Source organism: Toxotes jaculatrix, chromosome 12, assembly GCF_017976425.1.
Source record: "Toxotes jaculatrix isolate fToxJac2 chromosome 12, fToxJac2.pri, whole genome shotgun sequence".
In the NCBI taxonomy this organism is placed as follows: Eukaryota; Metazoa; Chordata; class Actinopteri; family Toxotidae; genus Toxotes; species Toxotes jaculatrix.
The window spans coordinates 12,517,373-12,538,943 of record NC_054405.1 but is presented as its reverse complement, the minus strand read 5'-3'; the positions used below and the strand labels follow the sequence as shown (position 1 = coordinate 12,538,943).

The following is a 21,571-nucleotide window of genomic DNA, read 5'->3' as shown; positions in this document are numbered from 1 at the left end:
GTATAGATTTCAGTGGGTTTCAGCCCCTGTAATATTCTTTATATGAAGCATTATCACTAAAATCAGTGATATGAGATGGAAAAAATACAAACTTGTTGAAACCCCAGTTGGAGACAAACAAAAGCAGAAAAAGAAACCCCCTTTTTGGGTGGATGTAATATTGTGTTTGTCTACATGTGTGTGTATAGTGTGTATTAGTGGGGTTACGGTATGCTGACTTTACTGTCAAACTTTATATTGGGAGCCTAATTCAACAAAACATCTTAATAACCCCAATGATAAACTCTCACTGAAACCCCCATTTCCTCCAACATCCATTTTCATGCAAGCGCTCTCCTTGATCATGGCACACGGGAGAGCCGCATTAAATCCTGTTTATTGTTGAAACCAAACTGCCTGACCCTTGAGATGAGCTTCTGCGGGGAACATGTAGGCCTCTAAAAGCCGGTCTGTGACAGAAACCTCATCCCATCACTATAAGTATGAGTCATAATTCAGCAGAGACAATCTGCTAAGACAGCTCGAGGGGAAAAATGATGCCCTCACATGAAAAGAAGTCCCTTCACCCAGGCCTAACTGTGCTTCAAGTTACATGCATTTCAGGTCCCGGGTATTATTGGGATACTGAATCATAGCAGAACTGCTCAGATTGTTTGTGAGCTGGCAGCCTGCCCCTCAAAAGATTACAAAAAATCAATTCTATTGTAATCACAGATCCTGACTGGAAGGGCTTAAATCTTTATACATTTGTGTGTCTGTGTGTGTCTGTGTGTGTGTGTGTGTGTGTGTGTGTGTGTGTGTGTGTGTGTGTGTGTGTGTGTGTGTGTATCAGTGCCATTCTGGTCAATACCCTTGTTCCCACTACTTGTTCCACTTCTCCCTGGACTCAATTCACCAGGTTCAGTGTGACCACAGGCATGGTGTGTCTCTGGGAACAGAGGGGACATGGGGTGGGGGTTGGGGGGGTAAAAACAAACATGAGGGGAAAGATAATTTTAGTGTAGTGGGAATGTTCCTATTGCTGTAATTGACTGAAGAAACCCCCTGGTCTTACACAGGGTGCATGTGCAAGTGTCTTTGCTGGTTTTACATGGATGTAGCTGTCATTTTCCTGTCCAGCGCCCACGTGGTTTAAATAGCAAACGCACTTGTGGACATCTGAACGCCAATTGTCATGTTGGTCTTGAAAAAAGGTATGCGTGAATGACCAACAAAAACCTGAAACTGGAATCTGAAGTCAAAGGCGCTGTATTTCATTATTATTTTAGGGGCGCATTGTCAATATGCGTCTACATAGGTGGGGGCACAAAGCACATAAACTGTGCTTGTTACACACACGGGGACACAGCATGCAAAAGATTCATGCTACCTGGCAAATCCACTATTATAATAGCAATCTTCCAAGGTGCAAGTGCATTGCTTAATTCCATGTTATGCCCAAAACACACCCATGATTAATTAAGAGACTAAGTACAACCCATTGGAACTGGTCGCCTGGCGCTGCAGCCTTTTTTTTCCGCTGTTAAACTAGCAAATGTGGATTTGCAAATGCACTTGCTCCGTGTGCTTTAGGCCGTGCACTCAGTGTTAAAATAGAGCCCTCAGTCTTTAACCCTAATCCCAGTATAAGCGAGAGCTTGAGACTTGAAGTATGTCCACTCAGAGTGATTTTAAATTCATTTGTATGTTTCTCAGAATGTAAATGAGTGTTATTTTTACATTTCCTGCTATGAGTGGTGTTATATTTTTTAATCTTTTTCGCAGAGGTCCTGATGAACACTAAGACAGAGACTTCGGATCTCAAATGGACCATCTTCTCGCATGCCAAACCCGAGGTATGTAACCCCAGCTTCACTGTGTTATCTCTATTCCTAACACAGACTTTGTGGTGACTGGGGATTTTTGGCTTCCAGCTGTTCCTTTGTTACTTTGGCTATAAAAGAGTTCCTTATATGGCAGGTAACTGACAGAATAAAGGAAACGCCAGAGTGAATGTGGGATTCAAAGTATATTGAAAGCAGATGCTTTGATATATATCGCATCAACCTTGGAGTTGGAGTCACTGTCTGCCCACACTTTTGAATTCTGCAGCCAGAAAAAGACATATTTGTAATTTGATCAGCTGAGGAGTGGTTGTTAGGATATTTTTGCCAGTAGCGTCAGTGACCAAAACTGCTCGACTTGCTGATGTCTCGGAGGGAAAATGGTTACAGTAATGCTGGCAGGGAGATTTCTGGAACTGCACAGAAATACTCAGCAAACGTGTCTGTGCTTTTGATTAAGATTCAAAGCAAAAAGCAGACACACAGTCTCATAATGGCTTTACCAGCCGTTATCATGTGAAGCAGTTTTCTTCAAAGGCTTCTCATTGTCAAAAATATGGCTGGATTGTTTTATTTCTGTAACACTAACTTAACACTGTAATAGAATATAAAACCGTGATGAAGTCAGTGATGATGGGTGGCAGTGGGCAGATGTCATGAGCTGTCTGCATCAGAAATTACAGATATTAAAGCAGTTTTATGTGGTTATTTATTTTTAGGACTGAAGGACTGTGATAGCTTCATAGTAGATATTTGCAGCTTCTCAATTTCAAAAATACTTGAACATCAGTGTTAAATGTTCGCTGTTGCATTCGCTTTCTGTATGGAGACCAAATAAAACTAATATTCCAGTTTAATCATTTTATTGCAGGGTCTGTTTTAATGAAATCATGAATATGATCATGATTCATGAATATGCAGAATGAAGTCTTGAGTTAATGGTGATAACACAGGGTTAACCCTGCTGTGTGTATTTACACACATCAAATATTTAATATTTGATTTTTTTATAAACTCATGAAATAAAAAGTAATTCAAAGGCTTTCGTACGTTTGCTGCAGATGTTTTATTTAGATATTTTCACTTCAGCCAAGTTTACCTAGGGTTGAGCTTCTGCATACAGCTGTATGTATGGTGTAAAGCCATACATCTCTATATTTAACACTCCCTCTCAGATTTTCTTTCTTTCAAAAGACATTTTTAACAATTAATCTAAATGTTTATTGTCAAAGCCAGATGAGCCCTGTGGGATTTTTTTGTGCATCTTCATCACACAAAACATTTTGCTCTCAGAAATATGTGCTGCCAAAGTCCATGAGTTTATATTTTTTGGGATTAGTAGGGAAATTCTACCTTCAAGTCATTCAAACCTGGCTCTCAGTGCTCTGCTGCCCTGAAATTCATTTAGACCAGTATGCTGCCTCACTCAACACATCATCGGCAAATGGATTTTTAAAGATTTACATATTTACATAACTGAATTTCTGAGCCTCAAGTTCAGCAAATCTGCTAAATTCTGCCCTGAGTATGTTAATTTCTTGCTTGTTTCCCGCTCTTGGGAACATAGTGGTGGTGAACATGTTTGCTGTTGACTCAGAAGTCAAACATGAAAGCGTTTTTCAGTTGTATTTGGCTCCACAGCAAATGTAGATATCTGTGGAGGGTTTTCAGTTCATATATACTTGTGTTATCCCCTCTGTATTCTTGCGTTTTATTCGAAAAGTGTGTTTGAGGGGTGAAAGCTGTGTCTGTCTTGGATGCTGTGTGCAGTAGTGTGCTCTGTTTGACAAGTGAGACTTGTATTCCCACTGGCTGGGCTGCAGCTCAGTGGGAGGAATGATTTAACAACCCAGATTCAAATTTGGGCTGAATCAAAATCCACACCAGCCCAGATCTTTCCCACAGGCCCCTGACAGGTGCATTACAGCAGAGGGCCAACAAAGACTTGCAACGTCATTATGATGAATAGGACTTTTAATGTGACCAGTAATTTGAAGACTACAGTGAAAGTCTTTACAAGACAATTAAATATACTCTGGGCTTGCAAAAATGTTTTCAAGATTTTGGGGTCATATGTCATTTTAACGTGCAACCTGACCACACTTTTATTCTCCTCTTTGCTCCCAGTGGGAGGAGGTGAGCGGTTTAGACGAGGAGAACAACAGCGTGAGGATCTATCAGATCTGTCAGACTGACAGCTCGTCCAGCCACTGGCTGCGCAGCGGCTTCATCCAGAGACAAGGAGCATCTCAGGTTTACGTGGAGCTGCGGTTCACCATGATGGAGTGCTCTTCCAGGAGCACCCACCACCGCAGCTGTAAAGAGACCTTTAACCTCTACTACTACCAGGCTGACTCCAACGAGGCCACTGCCACGTACCCACCCTGGATGGAGAACCCGTACACCAAGGTACGTCCACACTCTAAAGTTCAAAACAAATAAGTCACAGCCTCATTGGAATAGGATACCCTTATTATTTAATGGCTTTTGTGTCTTTGTTGTTCTTTCAGGAATTTTTAAAACAATATTTTAATTGACTTTTAACACAATGAATGTGTGCATTAAAGAGGTACATCAAATTTACATATGAAGATCAGTTTGTTTGTTAATCTCTTCTGAGTCCTTCAACTTTATGGAAGGAACACCCCTTCAACACCCCACAAGATGGGAAGAAAATAATCGGAAAGTCTGGCTTACCTTACCATTCAAGGATGACTTTGTACCTTCCAGTAGGCAGCTGGCTTCCATCCATTTCACTGCAGTATCAGAATGAGACAAAAAAAAGTTGTTTTAGGCATGTAGTTTTTTACAGTCAACATTTTGTCACTTTTATTTTATATTCAGGTAATGTTAGTGTCTCATGGGAGCAAGCACTGTTTTGGAAAAACTCTCTTCGACGTTGCATTCAGTCTGTCTCACAAACATTGTGTCGTGTAGCTTTTCATGGATCTCCTTGTTAAACCTCTGATGGCAGAGCATCCTTGAACGCACCCCCAAAGAGAGGTTTCAAAATACTCCTTGCTCCTCGACTTCATTACCACTTAATAATGTAACTTTGACAGAGAAACAAAAGGGGTGAAATGTTCACTGTGATGAATTGCCTTCCTCTCGAGCAAGTTTCAAGTCCCTGCTAGTTGAGGCTCAAAGCCTGCTGTAACAAATGGGAAACAGTGGATGCCAGGAAGGTAGTAAATCAATCTAGAATCACTGTGATATGCTCTGGAAAATGTTCACTAATGTAAAGCATATGTGATGTTTAGTTAATGGGCTAAAATGACTAAAACATGCAAAACCACCAGACGTGTCCTTTTTAAACACACACTGAATCCTGTGTGCTGGAATCTGGCCTTTACATAAGTCTTTTGTCTTTTCTTCCTGTCCTAGGTGGACACAGTGGCTGCAGACTTTCTATTGAGGAAGGACGGGGAGCGGAAATTTAATGTGAAAACCTTAAGACTCGGCCCTCTCTCTAAGAGAGGCTTCTATTTGGCTTTTCAGGCTCAGGGCGCCTGCATGGCCCTGCTTTCCGTCAGGGTATTCTTCAAAAAGTGTCCCCCTCTGGTCAGTGCTCTTTCCTCTTTCCCTGAGACTGTTCCCCGCACTCTTGTGCAAGAGGCACAGGGTATGTGTGTGGAACATGCTGCCCAGCAGGGGCCCCGACCTCGGCCCCCTAAGCTCTTCTGCGGGGAAGATGGCCAGTGGGTGGGCCAGCCAACAACCTCCTGCGCCTGCCTACCAGGATTTGAGCCCGCTGAGGGACACACACGATGTACAGGTAAGAGGGAGATAAAGTTAGGCCACATATATACAGTACAAGAATGCATTTATATAGACTACACCCACATAGGCAGCACAGCAGGCAGACTAAACAAGAAAACAATGGTAAGATGAGGGTGGGTTTCACTGAGTGAGGGTCGAAGCGTTGGAGAGGAAATGAGAGACCAAAGAAGTTAATGAGGGAGGAGAACGGCTTTGACACGGAGGGGACAGAGAGAGGTCAGGTGGGGCAGCACTTATCTCAGAAAGGAAGAGCAGGGTCAGAGGCTTACTGCTGTGACAACTCATGGTTCAGCCAAGATAGAAGGAGCACGGGAGGTGAAGGTAGCGAGGGGCTGGGGGGTGAGGGGGGTTTGCTTGGGGTAAAGATCATATCGCTTTGAGAACATCAAAGCAAAGCAGACAAAAAAAAAGAAGGAAGAGGCAGGATGATTCTCTCAGGAGCTGTGCAGCGGCTCTGTCTAATGAGTCCAATTAACGAGCCTCGTGCATGAACACCCCCCACGCGCACTCTCTCTCTCTCTCTCTCTCTCTCACACACACACAAGCACACGCACACACATACACACACCACATCCCACCATCATGGAAAAACATTGTGCGCTAAACGCAGAGAAAAATGCTACGTTTTCTCAAGAAAATATGCCGTTGTGTCTGTCTGTGTTTGAAGGTAGGATTCAGTTTGATCTCTGTGGGAGGTATAATGATTTTTCTTAACAAAAAATAATTTCCGACATTTGCTTCTGGTGAAGTGGGATTGGCATTTCCAGCATTCTGTCACTGAACAGAGTTGTGAGGAGAAAAAAAAAAAAAAAACACTCACCAGACCATAAAGGGAAATTGCCTTTATAGCAAGATTGAACAGTTAATTTGCTTCACAGACCGGTCATTTCAGAAAATGAAATCGACATCTAGGTTTAAAATTAAATTAATTTTGCTGCAATGCCATTATCTCTTGTAGACAATACATATATTTTCTGGGTCAAGCACAACCCTCTAACGTAAAACTTATGAATGCTGTCAAGTTGATTTAGTGTTCTAGATGAGCTTGATTAGTATATTGAAACCACATCTTTGAAGTAAAGTTCTTAGCAGGCTATAAATACTGCAACATGGGAGGGGTATATTTCCACATGTGTCCTTATTTCCCCATAGCTTTACCAATGTTATATCACACAGAAGATTACAAGATGAAACCTAAACAGATTTGAAGGGAAATAATTAATATGAATCTTTGTATTTAAAACAAGGGGCCAAAGGCAAAGTGACAAGTGTTTTGATGTTATTATTTATTCCAGAGCCCTGAGTGATTGATTTTGGTCAGAAAAAAAAAGTCCAGAACTCAGAATAACAGAACAAAATATTGACTAACATCAGCATATACACTGAATAGTAAACACTACAAGTGCTGGGGGAATGTACGTGGGGTTACAAGGTGACCGCTCATAACACATTCCTGTGTAGGACATGTGTCAAGCTGTTGAATCTGGCGTGTATCGTGTTCCTGAATGAGTTCAGACAAGGGCAACTAGTGACTATTATCAAAGAGAAAAACAGCAAATCCTCACATGGAATCGGAGAATGGCATTTTTGCATTAAGGGATTGGCAAAACTGACGTCCAGTGATTTTCTGTCAGTGGACTTATAGATGAATCAACGGGGCCTTTCAACACTAGTTCTCTCAGTTCACTGTTTTACTGTTTTTGGATTTAGTGAGGAGACCTGGAACAGTATTTGGATCAATAGACAAAGACACTTCTTTGTAAAGACTCTCCCACGTGTTTAGTCTTGTTATTCAGATATGATCAGGTGAATTTACCGATAAGCAGCATGCCAATGCTGTCTATTGACTGAGTAGACTATTTGTCACTGTGATTCAGCCCTCATCCTGTGGTTCTGTTTGTCTGTCTGCAACTATTTGGCACCTAAGTACCCTGAATAAAAAAGAAAATGTTTTAGCAAATTCAGTTTGACCCAGGTCTGTCTGGAACACAGCGGGTGTGAAGATTTTTGTGCAGTGTTCTGGATAATTTGCCTTCATTTGTTCTCCCCTCTTAGCCTGTCCTGTGGGTCAGTTCAAGTCGGGCAAGGACGGACAGTGCACAGCCTGTCCAGGATTCAGCCACGCCACCATCAGGGGGGCGTCAGTGTGTGCATGTCGCTCTGGATACCTACGCGCAGAATCTGACAATCCCGACACCCCGTGCACTAGTAAGTATGCACGCAACAGTGCTTAGGCACGAATCCACATGCAAATATGGAAGTGCTAAGCGACACAAGCATCCACTTGTTTGTTCTCACTCTTTACCTCCCTTTGCTCTTCTTCTTCACTTTGTTTTTTAAAATCTCTGCTGCTGTTTCTCTTTTCCTCTGGTGTCATTTAGCCAGGCTGCTCTAATCTGCTTTGTGTCCTTTCTCACAGTCGTGGGCATTCAGATGCATGTCCTTTGTGACAGGTTTGTTGGGGGTAGGGCTTTCTCTCCAAAGTGAAGTAGGCATTGATGGTCTGAAGTGTCACCTCCATGCGGATTCAGGAATTTCAATTCAGCCGCATGTTAGACGTGTGAACGGGAGGGACTTTTTAATTAGATGCATTCTCCTGGAATGGCCCTAAAGAGGAAGTAAAACAATGTGAAACTCATCATCGGGCTGCTGACATTTTCTGTTCTCTGCAGGTGTGATATCAATGCCAACTAGAATTTACATCCACCAATTTTATTATTCCTGATAACTTTAATTACAAAGGCTTTATCTTAATTATTAATCACTTAATTAGGCCATTTCTATTATATATTCTGTTTTTGTACTGGTTTGCCTGCGCACTTCTGCACATCACTTGCATTTTCAATTTGTATGCAGAATTGCAAACCAGCCGTGCTGTCTGTAAATCACGCAGCCCTTTTCCCCCTGAAAAGAAGTGTTTTACATTGCTGTGACAGCCACGGTGATTTTAAGAAAGTGGATTCTGATTGTTAAGCCATAAAATGCATCACCTCTAAAAAAAAAAAAAAAAGAAAAATCCTCATTCCCAAATGTTGAATTCAGAATTCATATGCACCCAGATTGTCTGTGATGTTGCCCCACTTGGGTTTCCAATGAGAACACTTATTAGCACTTAAGTTAGCTGCAGGCTCACTGACAAAGCTCTGTCTCCTTGGCAGGAACAGAAACTCATTCACAGCGGCTGAGTGGTATTGCTGTTAAGTTATGCTTGGCTTGAGGCAATAGCTATCTTCTTACAATTTTCAGACAGTGATCATTATCATCCAGTTTCAGACAAACGTAATTGCAGCAGTGAAATCCTGCAACACATATGCTCCTGTTGTGACGCAAAGCCACTGCAGGAGCACTGTTCTGCTTCGTGACTGCATGTGCGCACTGAATAAAATGTCTTCAGAGTATATGGGAAAACGTGAACAAATGGTCTGTGTGGGTCACAGAAAGGTAAAACAGCAGTGAAGTGACACGGAGGAGATTATGATTTGATTTGATGGAGAAATCTTATACACTGTGATTGCATCAGGGGCAGGCGACAACAGGAAAATTAAATATGATGACATTTTTGACCGAATAATGCAACAGTTTTTAGGGGGGAGACTGCCGGTGCTTTCTGGGGGCGTTTAGTCACAAGGAAAAATTGAAAAATGATCATACATAATGTTGCTATAATAACTGAAATTGTAACACCTGGGTCTGACATTAATGCTGCTGTTATGACCGGGAAAAGACAACATTAGGAGGAGTAGTTTGACATTTTGAGAAATATGCTTATTCGCGTTCTTTGAGAATTGGATAAGAAAATCGATCTCATGTCTGTATGTTAAATATGAAGCTGCGGCCATTTAAGCAGAACGATTTAGCAATTACAGGAGCTTGAAGGGCAATTATTCTGTTCATTTCCAGTATTTATAACGCAGGGAATGGCAAATTAACTTTTTTTTTTTTTTTTGGTCACTGTAGAACCTCCATCTGCCCCGCGTAGCATCAGCAGCCATATAAATGGCACCACGCTCATCCTGGAGTGGAACGAGCCTCTGGACAGCGGTGGCAGAACAGACCTGAGCTACGCTGTCAGGTGCTTTGTGTGCAGATCACCCAAGGGACCGTGCCTCACCTGCGGAGACAGCGTCAGCTACCGGCCAGCGCAGTTCGGCCTGCTGGGTCGCAAGGTGGAGGTGTGGGGACTGCTGCCGCACACCATGTACACCGTTACTATCCAGGCGCTCAATGGGGTGTCTCAGCTCAGCGGCAAGGACCCTGCCAGTGAAAGTGTCAACATCACCACAAGCCATGACGGTAAGAAGTGGAGAGGGAGAGGTAGAAAGGTATAAATAGTCAGAATTTCATGTGGTATTTATAACTCTTCTGCCATCTGTTCAGTGCCATCACTGGTGTCTGTGATTCAGAAGAGTGACTCCACAGAGAGCAGTCTGACTCTGCACTGGTCAGTCCCAGCTCAGCAGCACTACCCCATCCTGCAGTATCAGCTACGCTACTGTGAGAAGGTGAGAGCTTCCTGACAACGTCTCTCAACTGTGTTCAGCTGCTATTCAGATTTCATTATTTTCCTTTCACGCATACTATGGCTCAGAATTAAAAAAATGCTCTGCCACAATGCAGATGTAGTAAACAGGGGGTGGCAGTAATTAATGTGGATTTCCTCACACAGTGAACTGCAACCAAAATGTAACATGTAGACCAGCTAGTAAAACAAACACGCTTCAGACATTTGACAGTGTAAATGAAATATTGCAGTATATCACCTGAAAACATGGTAATCTAAGTTCTGAATTTCTAATACTTTGTTTCTACATGTTGCAGCTGAGACACGAGATGCTTTTACGTAAATTAAATCAATATTTTAAGGATTCAGATATTTGAATTCCTACAGATAACCCTTTAGTGGCTTCTTAGAACCTTTTGTTTCTGACTTTGACATTATGTTTTTGACTGTGATCTCTGACAATCACATTTTAATTTAGGAGCGACGTAGTGAAGATCAGTGCCACTACACAGAGAGCAACAGAAACCAGGCTGTGCTGACAGACCTCCGCAGGGCCACTCAGTATGAAGTGCAGGTTCGGGCGCGCACCACGGCTGGTTATGGCAGCTTCAGTCCTGCAGCCATCTTCCGCACCCTGCCTGATGGTAAGAAAAAGCTCTGTTTACTCTTGAAGAAGGACTTTCACACGCTTTACTCTTTTTTCCTTTTACATGTTTTTTTTTCCATTTTGCTTTTGAAATTCTTTTTTGCACAGTCAGACCTTGCACAGTTTCTTGTTATGAATTCATTGCCTGTGTCCTTGTATTGAGACTTTTTCTTTCCCACTCATACTTTTCTTTACTGTGAGTGTAAATGATTCATGTTTTCTGTCATTATATTACCCTAACTTCTTTTGGTCTGTTTCCTTTCTTTTTTTTTTCCTGTCTCTTTTGTTTGTCTCAGGACACGACTCCTCCCAGTTCTTGGTACCTGGCATCCTTATCGCTGTTGGGATGCTGCTGCTTGTCACTTTCATCTTTGTGGCCGCTTACTGCATACGGTGAGAACAAGTGAAGGGGAAAGAAGCTGAGAAAAAGAGGCTGACAGAATAACAGGAAATGGGAAAACAAAATGGGGAAATCGAAAACCAATAACAACCCTGACCCCAATTTTACAGTTTTGCACCACTTTGTTCTCTTGTTTATACAAATCATATCTCATCAACGGTGGATTTGCACTCTGTTACCCACACCGTTGTTTTTTTTTTTCCTCTGTGAGGTAGTTCAGACACAAAGCAGTGCTCATGATGTCTTTTGCTTGCACAGCTAAAAGTTATCCTGCTCATTAGAACATTTTCCTTAGGCTTCATTGTTTGAGTAAATAGTGTTGGATGCCATCAGAGGGAGAGAGAGTGTGTGTGTGTGTGTGTGTGTGTGAGAGTGTGAGAGAAAGAGAGAGAGAGAGATTGAGAGAGATGACGATAGAGGTAGAGGGCAGGGAGAGACAGGATGCAGGCGTCCCAACCCTGTTTCCACAGGACAGGAGAACAATAGCTGTGACCTTGTGACACACACACATACACACACTCATAATGTTACACACACACATATAGCTACACACACACACTAACCAGTGGCTGAGGCCCAGATCTGCCACTAACCGAGGGTGGTGCATTATTGCTATTTTAGGCTTATGAGGTGGGAGAGGGAGAGAAATGGAGGAAGGCAGGGATCCAGTAGCTACAGGGTTGTTACAGTCTTGCAGGGGATGAGTTTTTGCCAGCAGAATTATAATGGAGCCGCTCGTGTCAAAGAGCGTAACCATAGGGTTTGGCTCACATATTCATCATTACCACAAGCCATCCTGCATTGTGCTTTTGAGATCGCTGAGGATTGTTTAAGGCCAACAGAAGCTTTTTCACAACAAGGCGTAGTTTTATTGTCAAAAAAAAATTAGTATTGTTTTTGGAACAGTGTGTCTTTCAAAACACCGGATCTCTGGCCCCGTGCAAAACTGACATTAACATGCATCACAAGGGGACAGGAGTGAATGCTGTCAAGACGCATTCACTCCCCAAGCAACTGAGATCACTGAGACCACATTCGGAGGTGGTCTGGGCCATATATGGCCACATTCTTTCAGGAGTGTGAACACAAATGTGTCCTGGGCCACACTGAAGGACCGCCCACTTCTTTGGCTAGCCTGGAACACGCCAAGGAATAGACGCAGAATGTGTTGTTTTGATTTCGTCATCTTTTACTTTCCAGTGGACTAGGTATGGAAAGTGCATCGCTGCCTACAGTCAGAAACAACAGCGCATTTGGTCCTTACAAACAGAATTGATGTTTTTCTGGCATATAAAGCAGGGAAGCCAGATCCGATACATGCGGAGACGCATTGTAATGACAGGTGCAAACTGACATGCTTAGAGCTGTCCACTTGTGATAGGATCACCCGAGACACATGTTAATGCCCGGTCTGAACAGGGTCTGTGTCAACTAGAGGGTATTGGTCTGTAGCTGAACTGAACTCTGACCTCTCTGTGCGCGGGGCCCTGAGTACTCAGGGGATCAATAGATTATCATATTTTGCAATGCTTGCTTGCAGTCTGGACTTTTAACATCAAATAAAAATAATCACAGAATGTTTTTTAGCTCTTCTTTTCTTATTGGACTTTGTATTTTAATCAGCAAGACTTCTTTTTTCTTGGTTTTGCATATAAACAGTTACATTGCACATCATTGATTTGCCTCACATTGGAAAAGCATTAGGAATGCTTGCCAAAATACATTAAGTCAGACATCCATTTTTCACACATCTGCACTGCCATCCTCATCTAATTTCATTTACCCCCGATGTCTTTCTACCTGCAGCAGGCACAGCCGAATAAAGGATCCAGAATTGAGCGACAAAAACAGCCAGTACCTTGTTGGCCAAGGTAACGGATCAAGGACACTAAATACACACTAAGTCTCAGCAGTGATTTCCAACTCATTCACATCACGAGAATCATATTTAATGTGAGCGAGATTGTTGCTGCTCATAGTTCTCTAACATTTCTTCTTCTCCTTCCTTTCCCACGGCTCTGTTTGTCTTTCTCTCACAGGGGTCAAGGTTTATATCGACCCCTTCACCTATGAGGACCCTAATGAGGCGGTGCGAGAGTTTGCTAAGGAAATCGATGTTTCCTTTGTCAAGATTGAGGAGGTTATCGGTGCTGGTAAGCCCCTAGCCATACGCTTTTCCTATTATTCATAAATGTGTAAACTTCATACTGGTCAGCTCTTTCTGTGGACTCACAGACTGAATGTACTTTGTCTTCTTTCAAAATAACATTATTAAAAAATACATCTAATTTACTAAGTTAAATTGATTCTGTGACATTTAAAGCTATTGTATTCTTTATCAGACAAAATTCAGTACCGGTGTGTAAATAAAGCAATTAACTGATAAATATGTTAGCACTATTAGTAGCCCGAATTCAAACCAAAGGGCATCACAAGCTGCAAGCAAGCTTTAGGTTTGCTGAAGATAATAGTTGTCTTCCTAATGTGGTGAACACCTGCTAAAGAAAACGGCTCTAATGTGTGTTTATGTGTCTGCGTGCGGCAGGAGAGTTTGGGGAAGTGTGTCGGGGGCGGCTGAGGGTCCCAGGGAAAAAAGAAAACTACGTGGCGATAAAGACGCTAAAGGGAGGCTACACTGACAAGCAAAGACGAGACTTCCTGTCTGAGGCCTCCATCATGGGCCAATTCCAGCACCCTAACATCATCCACCTGGAGGGGATCATCACGGCCAGCTGTCCGGTCATGATCCTCACAGAGTTTATGGAGAACGGAGCTCTGGACTCTTTCCTGCGGGTCAGTGCGAGATAGAGAACACACACTAAAACACTGCGCCATCACCTCACTCGCTCTCTAACTGAACCGTCTCTCTCCTCCGCAGCTGAACGACAGCCAGTTCACTCCCATCCAGCTGGTGGGTATGCTGCGCGGCATCGCCTCTGGCATGAAGTACCTGGCAGAGATGAGCTACGTCCACCGAGACCTGGCTGCCCGCAACATTCTGATCAACAGCAACCTGGTGTGCAAGGTGTCCGACTTCGGCTTGTCACGCTTCCTGCAAGAGAACTCTTCTGACCCGACATACACCAGCTCTCTGGTGAGACGACAATCCTGTTCAGTTACTGCCTAAGAAAATCTTTCATTAAATTCATCTGCAGTACATCTCCCCACAGGATGACATTCATAAATATGTATATGAGTGAAATCCAAATTCTTTCAATTTAAGGCTACGGCACATGAAGGGGAGATCAGAACACTGATTTGCCAAATGCCATTGATTATGACATGGTGTAATTTCTGCAGTACAGTTGCGGCATGCTTTTATTTTTTTGTTTTTCAATTAGATTGGATCTTGATTCCACATTTTGCAGCATAAACTTATTTGACCCCCTTCATGTTCCTGGCTATAGCCCTGTGTGACCATGTTTATGTGAAGTCTTGCAGCTCTGACTGTTATCTTTTCTGTGCAGGGAGGTAAGATCCCAATCCGCTGGACAGCACCGGAGGCGATAGCCTTCAGAAAGTTTACCTCGGCCTCGGATGTGTGGAGCTATGGCATTGTTATGTGGGAGGTCATGTCTTTTGGAGAGAGACCGTACTGGGACATGAGCAACCAGGATGTAAGTATAAGCAAAAAGCCATGGTGGCCAGTTCATTGACAGTGATTTTTAAGGTGCCTTGTTTTTTATTTTTTAGGCTCAGCCACAAGCTGAGCTATTCCGCATCAAACGTTTGTGCAATAGATTTTAAACATTTGCATACTAAAAAATTTTTTAAAAAAGTTTGAACTTTTCAGATAATCAATGTGTTTTAAGTCTTAGTGTTTGAATTGTAGCCGAATCAATCGTAGGATTTTCTGCTTTTTTCTTCTTCTGTATTGTTTATTTTTTCTTCCTTTTTGTACCTTTGCTAATCCTTTAGCCCTCTAAGCAGCTCAGTATTGATTTAAATACCATTCAGTTAATGAATTGGTTTGATCTTTTTTCCTCCCATCAGGTAATCAATGCCATAGAGCAGGACTACCGGCTACCCCCGCCCCCTGACTGCCCCACCCACCTGCACCAGTTAATGCTGGACTGCTGGCAGAAAGACCGCTCGGCGCGCCCTCGCTTCACGGACCTGGTCAGCGCCCTGGACAAGCTGATCCGCAATCCTGCGTCACTGAAAATAGTTGCACAAGAAGGAGCAGGGTGAGTGTGCACATGTGTTTGGGACAGGCAACAAACCCACAGTGACAGTAAATATACAGCTTAGGATTGAGCAGGAAAAAAGGAACCAGGTCTGTCCTTTCATAATGTCTCTTTCCTGGTGTCCATTTAGAGTTCTGACAGTCACAGGACAGACATTACCCTCCTACTGCCCAGCCTTATGTACCACCTTAATGTCCTGCTGTGACCTGTCAGCCACTTGCTGTGCCCATTTCCCTTCCTCCACATTCTGACTGTCGGCTGGTCGCATACAGCAGAGGACACTCCACCCCTGACAAATTCCATTGTTTGTCCCTGTCAGTCACTCAGTGTCAGATTATACCTCTGTGTGTCAGCTGGAATGTTGCTGCAGGATATATATAAGCTCCTCGCTGTTGTTTTGGTGACAGTGTGTGTAAGTCCTTCCTTTGTTTCTCCACTTTTTCCCCCAGGCCGTCCTACCCCCTGCTGGACCAGCGTGCACCTTTGTCCCTCTCGTCGTGTGCTTCAGTGGGGGAATGGCTGAGGGCCATCAAGATGGAGCGCTACGAAGACAGCTTCCTGCAGGCCGGCTTCAACTCAGTGGACCAGCTGGCCCAGATCACCACACAGTCAGTTCCTATCGCCAGTTTTCCTGTCTAAACCGATACTTATCTCTGGTGGAACATTTTCACTTTTTACACCTCCCGGCCACAAGGTCAAAGAGCTACCCTCGGCTTTTAGTAGTGACAGTTGAAAACGACTGTGGTAGCCCAGAGAGCAAAAATTTGATGACTGAAATAATACTTTTATGTCAAGTTATGTCTTTCATGTTTTTTTTCTGATCTTCTTGTCTAACTAGTGATTTTTTTTTTTGTCTTTGTTCAGGGATCTTCTGCACATGGGAGTGACTTTGGCCGGGCACCAGAGGAAAATTCTTTCCAGCATCCAGACGATGACCTTTCGGAACAAGAGCACTGCAACTGTGACCTTCTAGCTCACCTGTCTCCAAACCTGGATGTGAACACCAGCACACAGGTGCAGCCATGTACTGAGAGCACTCTGGATCCTCTCCTGTGACCCACTTTGAACACGGACTCCCAAGAGAGACTGGCAGAATTTATTCATGCCCAGGAAAAAAAAAAAAAACATAAAAATTCAGCGGCTTAAGATGAATTTCCCATGAGGATGAGAAAGTCGTCCGGAGACTGGCGAGTCCCTGTCACCCACAGTGACCAGAGGGTGTGCAGACTGTCTCACTCTGCCTCATTTTTACAGGTTGTGCTCAGTGTTTTTATATCTACCAGGTTAGGGTTAGGACCCGATAAATGTACTAAACCAAGAGGAGAGGCGGATCAGAGTTTACAAAGTTCCTGTATTATCACGTCATTTTGAAAACTGGCATGTGACGGGTTGCTGACCCCATAAAATGTCGCTTCACCAAAGGAGACTAAAAGAAATGCTGGTGCCAGTTCAAGGAATCAGTTTTCATATTGTTGTATAATTACGAATGAGAACTCCTTTCACTCTGGGTGTCTTGCATTAAATCCATCTGGATTACATCACTAAATAGGCACCTTTCACATTAAGACTGAACATTTTAACTGTTGGATTTTACTTCTTTTTTTTTTTATCCATTTGATTTCAACATTACCTCCTCTTTACTCAGGTGTGATGTGTAATGCAGACTTTGGAGAGTGCTGTACTCGTCCTAATCATGCTTCTCTCATGTTCCTCGGTCTGGCTCTCCCCTCACCAGCTCAGCAATGTGTGAGGAGAGGAGAGACGCAGAGACATATCAGCACTTTTGTCATTTCAGAGTGAATTGTAATCTTCAGTAACTCCAATGCGTTTCTCTTGGAGTGTGGTTAGTTATTTCCACTGCCCGTGTTTTCTGCCGGCAGCTCAGTTTTATTATAGTCAGACTGAACAAGGACCAAGTGGACTCAGAGACCAGAGAACACTGTAGAATTGGTTTTCTTTGTAGAAATTTACCAAGGACGCAATCTGGCCTCAAACCTGTTTTTGTCGATATAACTGATACAATTTTTAATTCTTTTTTCTCCATCTTCCAGTGCCAATCACTCATCTTTGTGGACTTAAATGCCAATTTTATAAAGCAGAAATCTCTCATGGGTGATTCAACTTTGTCTCATTTAAATGTTACTTTAAAGGGTTACTTTGACATTTGGAATTTCACTGTATTTTCTCCTTCACCAGATGCTTGTTGTGTAGTCGGCAAAATGTTCATTTGCCCAGCAAGCTGCACAAAAAAAAACAAAAAAAAAAACGGTTCCTTAACATTTAGCATCGCAAACAACACACAGCCAACGGGCTAGCTTGCGGCCCCGGCGGTATCCATTGGTTTCCAAGTGGAATGCTAACAACATTGTTGAGCTCCTGTTTGATTAGCGGAGCGGCCACCCCCTCACATTATTACATGTGCTTGTTGAAGAAGAATAATGGACTGGAGTTCAAAATGTCAAAGTATTTCTCAAAGACTCTGCATCTCTTGAAGGATAATACCAGCCTTTTTGACATTTTGGGTCATGTATAATTTTCAGCAGGTAGCTCACAGACCTGCAGTGGATCAGGAAAATGGAGCTTTCACAGCCACTAAAACAACTATGTTGGATATAAAATGCTTTTTTCTAAATAGTTTCCTCTTTGTGTCATAGTGTCTAGTCTGTTCACATGCACACTGACTTCCAGTAATTGTTCCACCGCTTGAATAAGTACAAAATGTCTGTGATAACAAAATCAACCATTTTCTTTTTTTTTTTTAACATAAATTTAATTTAGGCCTTAGACAAAAACACTGGTATTGTCACCCAAGAGCCTGAGAGATTCCTTTAAGGATTATGGGAAAAGTGGTCTTCATATTGAAGATCTCACTAAAATCAACTTTGAAATAATGAATAGATACAAGTATGTAGGCTAATCTGTATTCAGTATTCATAATAAAGATGCACAGCAGTGTTTACCATCAAGGGCTCATATTTCATCTTATTAACAAGTCAGATGTCCTCTGTAGACATTCAGTCTTCTCAAATCAATTCTTACTTCAAGTGGACCAAAAACAGAGATCTGCACAATTATATGCCATGCTATGTCATGTCAGATGCCATCATACAGACGTGACAGGAAGTCCCTGTCTGACCTGAAAGTGCAACCCATGCAATTCACCTGTCTCCGGTCTGATAAGAGGCTGTTCTGTCCCTGCCCCTGGTGACTTCTGTCCTGAATTCAAAGCAAAGGGAGGCTCAGCAACGAAGCAGCTCCGTCCACCGTTTCAGAGTCGCACTGATGTTTCTGGATTTGCTCAAAACTTTCTTCTCTAATTGAGTTTTCTCCCAGCACTCACAGATTCAAACAAAATAAATGGTTCTTGGTCATCTTGTTTTTATCTGTGGTTACATGAGCCCTTTCCTGAACTGCCTTAAGATCATCACAGACATGTGGAAGTGATACATCTGATGGGGTGTTGTTTTTTTCCCCCCCTCTCTCTTCTTGGTGGCTTTTGTCGCAAACATGCCTCTCATCTATCCCGTCGCCTCATTTTTAATAATGAGAGAGAAACAGGAGACTGCGAGGGCGAGAATTGAGTCTCACTCCCCCCTTACGTTTCGCAGCTTTGCCATCTCGCAGCCTTTCCTCTTGCTGTCTGTTTCTCCAGAGAGCCTTTACCCCCGAGGGCTCGAAGCTTGTCCTCTCCTATGTTTCCCTTCCTGGTCCTCAGCCCTGTTAATCATGAAGAGATGTTCTTTTCTTCTCCTGTGCCTCGGGCTGAGAGCAGCTTATAGCTCGGCACAAGCTTAAACTCTCTCTCTCTCTCACACACACACACACACACATATACACTTCTCTCTCCTGCTATCTCCAAAGCTACCATAACCAGGCTAAGCTGCCAGGGCTTCAAGAAGTGTTTAGATTCACTGATTAATGTACTTTGATTATCTCAGTGTTACTGACTCATTCCTCTTGTTCTGTTGCTCTCAGGTGGCCCACAAAGTACAGACCTGTGCAAGTGGAGCTTCCTTGTAAGCATGTTTTTTTTTTTTCTTTAATCCCACACTGTGTTTTGGCTTCTGTGAATCTCTGCGTCAGGGAGGTTCAGAGTTTGAAAGAGAGAGTCGGGCATTCATCTCTGGTTTCTGCTTTGTGTGACCTCTGACCCCGCCGTATAGTACAAATCTAGCCTCAGCTTTGTCTGTGTATCTGAATGGCCATTCATTAGGGCTGGCGTAGAGCAGAGAGCGGACCAGGCCCGCCAGGTTTTAGCATTTGGTGGATTGTGTCATTCCCCTCGCATTCCTGTGTGCATTCAAGTGTGGAGAGCATGAGAGAGTGTGTGTGTGTGTGTGGATGGGTGAATGGTAGAGGTGGATGGGGGTTAACCAGTGGGACAGGTATATGTGTGTTTGAAAGCAGGGGGGTGGGGGTGGCAGGGAGGGACACAGTCTGAAATGGTTTCACCCTGTCTGGAGCAGTAAATAGAGCAGAAAGTCACAGTGTAGTCCTGCGTCAGATGTGTATTGTTAACAATGTTTTCCAGCAATAGTATTGCAGCTCCATGAAGTTTAAATTCAAAACAGCTGAGGCCAACATGTCCTGAATTTGAGTTTCTGGTAATGGCTCAAACTCTAGGACAAGAAATTCTGGATCCTACAATTCCCATAATACAACCCAGTGCCATCTTTCATTTCATTTTAAAGTCTGCATCTCCATTTTGCAATTTTAAATCTCAAGTCAAAATTGAGATCACCCTATGGATGGTTGAACAGCACCTGAACCCTCCTCCTCACACGTTTCTATCGAAACTCGAGGCAGCTGCGTCTTATTAATCCTTTACACAATTGTTTTTATGTTTACAACCATGTGAAACACTATGAATGTGAATTTCAGAGAAGACTGTCTGTAACTGTGCCCCTGCGTGACCGTTCAGAACAGCTTGGAGCACCACTGCTGTCAAACGTGGTCCAACGACAGACACGTTAGTTCATTCTGAGCATACCTCCACATTTAATAGTGTTCCCTGTCACAATTCAACTGAACTTTACGTCTAACATTAGTTGGATACCCCTTTAACATGTAAAATTAGACCATTTTTCTAAAGCCGCCCACTGATTTAATTCTCGTTTTCCGAATCTGCAGAATTGCTTTGATTCTCCTCAGCAGCAGTAGCTTGAAGATGGAAAGTTAGATTTGAAATTGTCATTCCTGTGCAGCTCTCCCTCAGCTTCAGGTGCCAGATTTCCTCCCTGAGATGACTTGCAGACAATTTGATCGAAATGGCCCAATATTTCTGAGCAAATCCACCGAGCAGCCCTGCGAAGATTATTTTTCACCTGTGTACGCAGCGTGATTGTGGTGAAAGATAGGAGGCACATTGCTCGGCAGAGCGTTTCCACTCTGTTTCGTATTAAATCTGATCACTGGAAAGTTGTTGCTACCCGCTGTTCTACAGCATATCTGTTGACTTTGCTGGAGCTTGTGCCCGGCCATCAGTGTAAATAAGAATTTGTTCTTAGCTGACCCACCTGGTCAAATACAGGTTGTGAAAATGTAATTATACTCCCATGCTGCACTACAGTTTGATGTGGAATTAGTCTGGTACTTCTCATCATGAACCTAATCCAGTTAATCAATGTAAACCTTTAGACGACAGGCCCCTGCTGTTCCCTCAGTGTTATTATTGTTATTACTTATTGTAGCAGCCTATTCAAATATTGTGATATTATCTACTTCCAGGCTGTCACCTTTGCAATCAATTTATTTTTGTGCAATCTCAATTTATTTGAACTTTCTGAATCACAATATATATTTACAGTTATAGATCCATATTCAGCTTGTGTTTGCTCATAAAAATTGATTATTCATAAAGCCCAATAATTTACTGATACACATTATGACTCCAAAACAGCCATAACTCACATATATACAGCTGGACTTCAAAGAACATATCATATTTTCAGTGAAGGTGTGAGTGGGATGAAGAATGCGAATACGAACATTAGTACCTTCAGGACGAGTGCCTGGCCCCTCCAAAGGTGTTTTGCAGGTTCCCGCTCCGTCTCAGCTTTCAGTTCGCACACAGCAGCCATCCGTCTCCCCGGTGGCACCCTTTTGTTTTCCACTTCTCCAAGATATGCCCGTCACCTTCTGCAAGGAAATGAAAGGAGTGTGACCTTCTCGCTTCTTATCCTCTCCATGTGAATCATATTCTGAAACTCAATCCACATGCGTCAAGGACCGCGA

The 21,571-nt window shown here is 43.0% G+C and overlaps 1 protein-coding gene across 1 annotated transcript in view; it reads left to right on the top strand.

Moving 5' to 3' along the window:
- LOC121190403 (ephrin type-B receptor 4a-like) overlaps positions 1-17,974 on the top strand; it is a 34,104-nt gene extending 16,130 nt beyond the window's left edge. The window contains exons 2-17 of the mRNA XM_041051105.1: positions 1,765-1,835; positions 3,951-4,232; positions 5,208-5,598; positions 7,659-7,811; positions 9,561-9,896; positions 9,981-10,105; positions 10,583-10,748; positions 11,047-11,143; positions 12,957-13,021; positions 13,190-13,303; positions 13,696-13,943; positions 14,029-14,244; positions 14,618-14,767; positions 15,144-15,337; positions 15,787-15,945; positions 16,202-17,974. Coding sequence (XP_040907039.1) covers positions 1,765-1,835; positions 3,951-4,232; positions 5,208-5,598; positions 7,659-7,811; positions 9,561-9,896; positions 9,981-10,105; positions 10,583-10,748; positions 11,047-11,143; positions 12,957-13,021; positions 13,190-13,303; positions 13,696-13,943; positions 14,029-14,244; positions 14,618-14,767; positions 15,144-15,337; positions 15,787-15,945; positions 16,202-16,310 — 2,876 coding nt within the window. The 3' untranslated portion in view covers positions 16,311-17,974. The remainder of the gene's footprint in view (positions 1-1,764; positions 1,836-3,950; positions 4,233-5,207; positions 5,599-7,658; positions 7,812-9,560; positions 9,897-9,980; positions 10,106-10,582; positions 10,749-11,046; positions 11,144-12,956; positions 13,022-13,189; positions 13,304-13,695; positions 13,944-14,028; positions 14,245-14,617; positions 14,768-15,143; positions 15,338-15,786; positions 15,946-16,201) is intronic.
- The last annotated feature ends 3,597 nt before the right edge of the window (positions 17,975-21,571 follow it).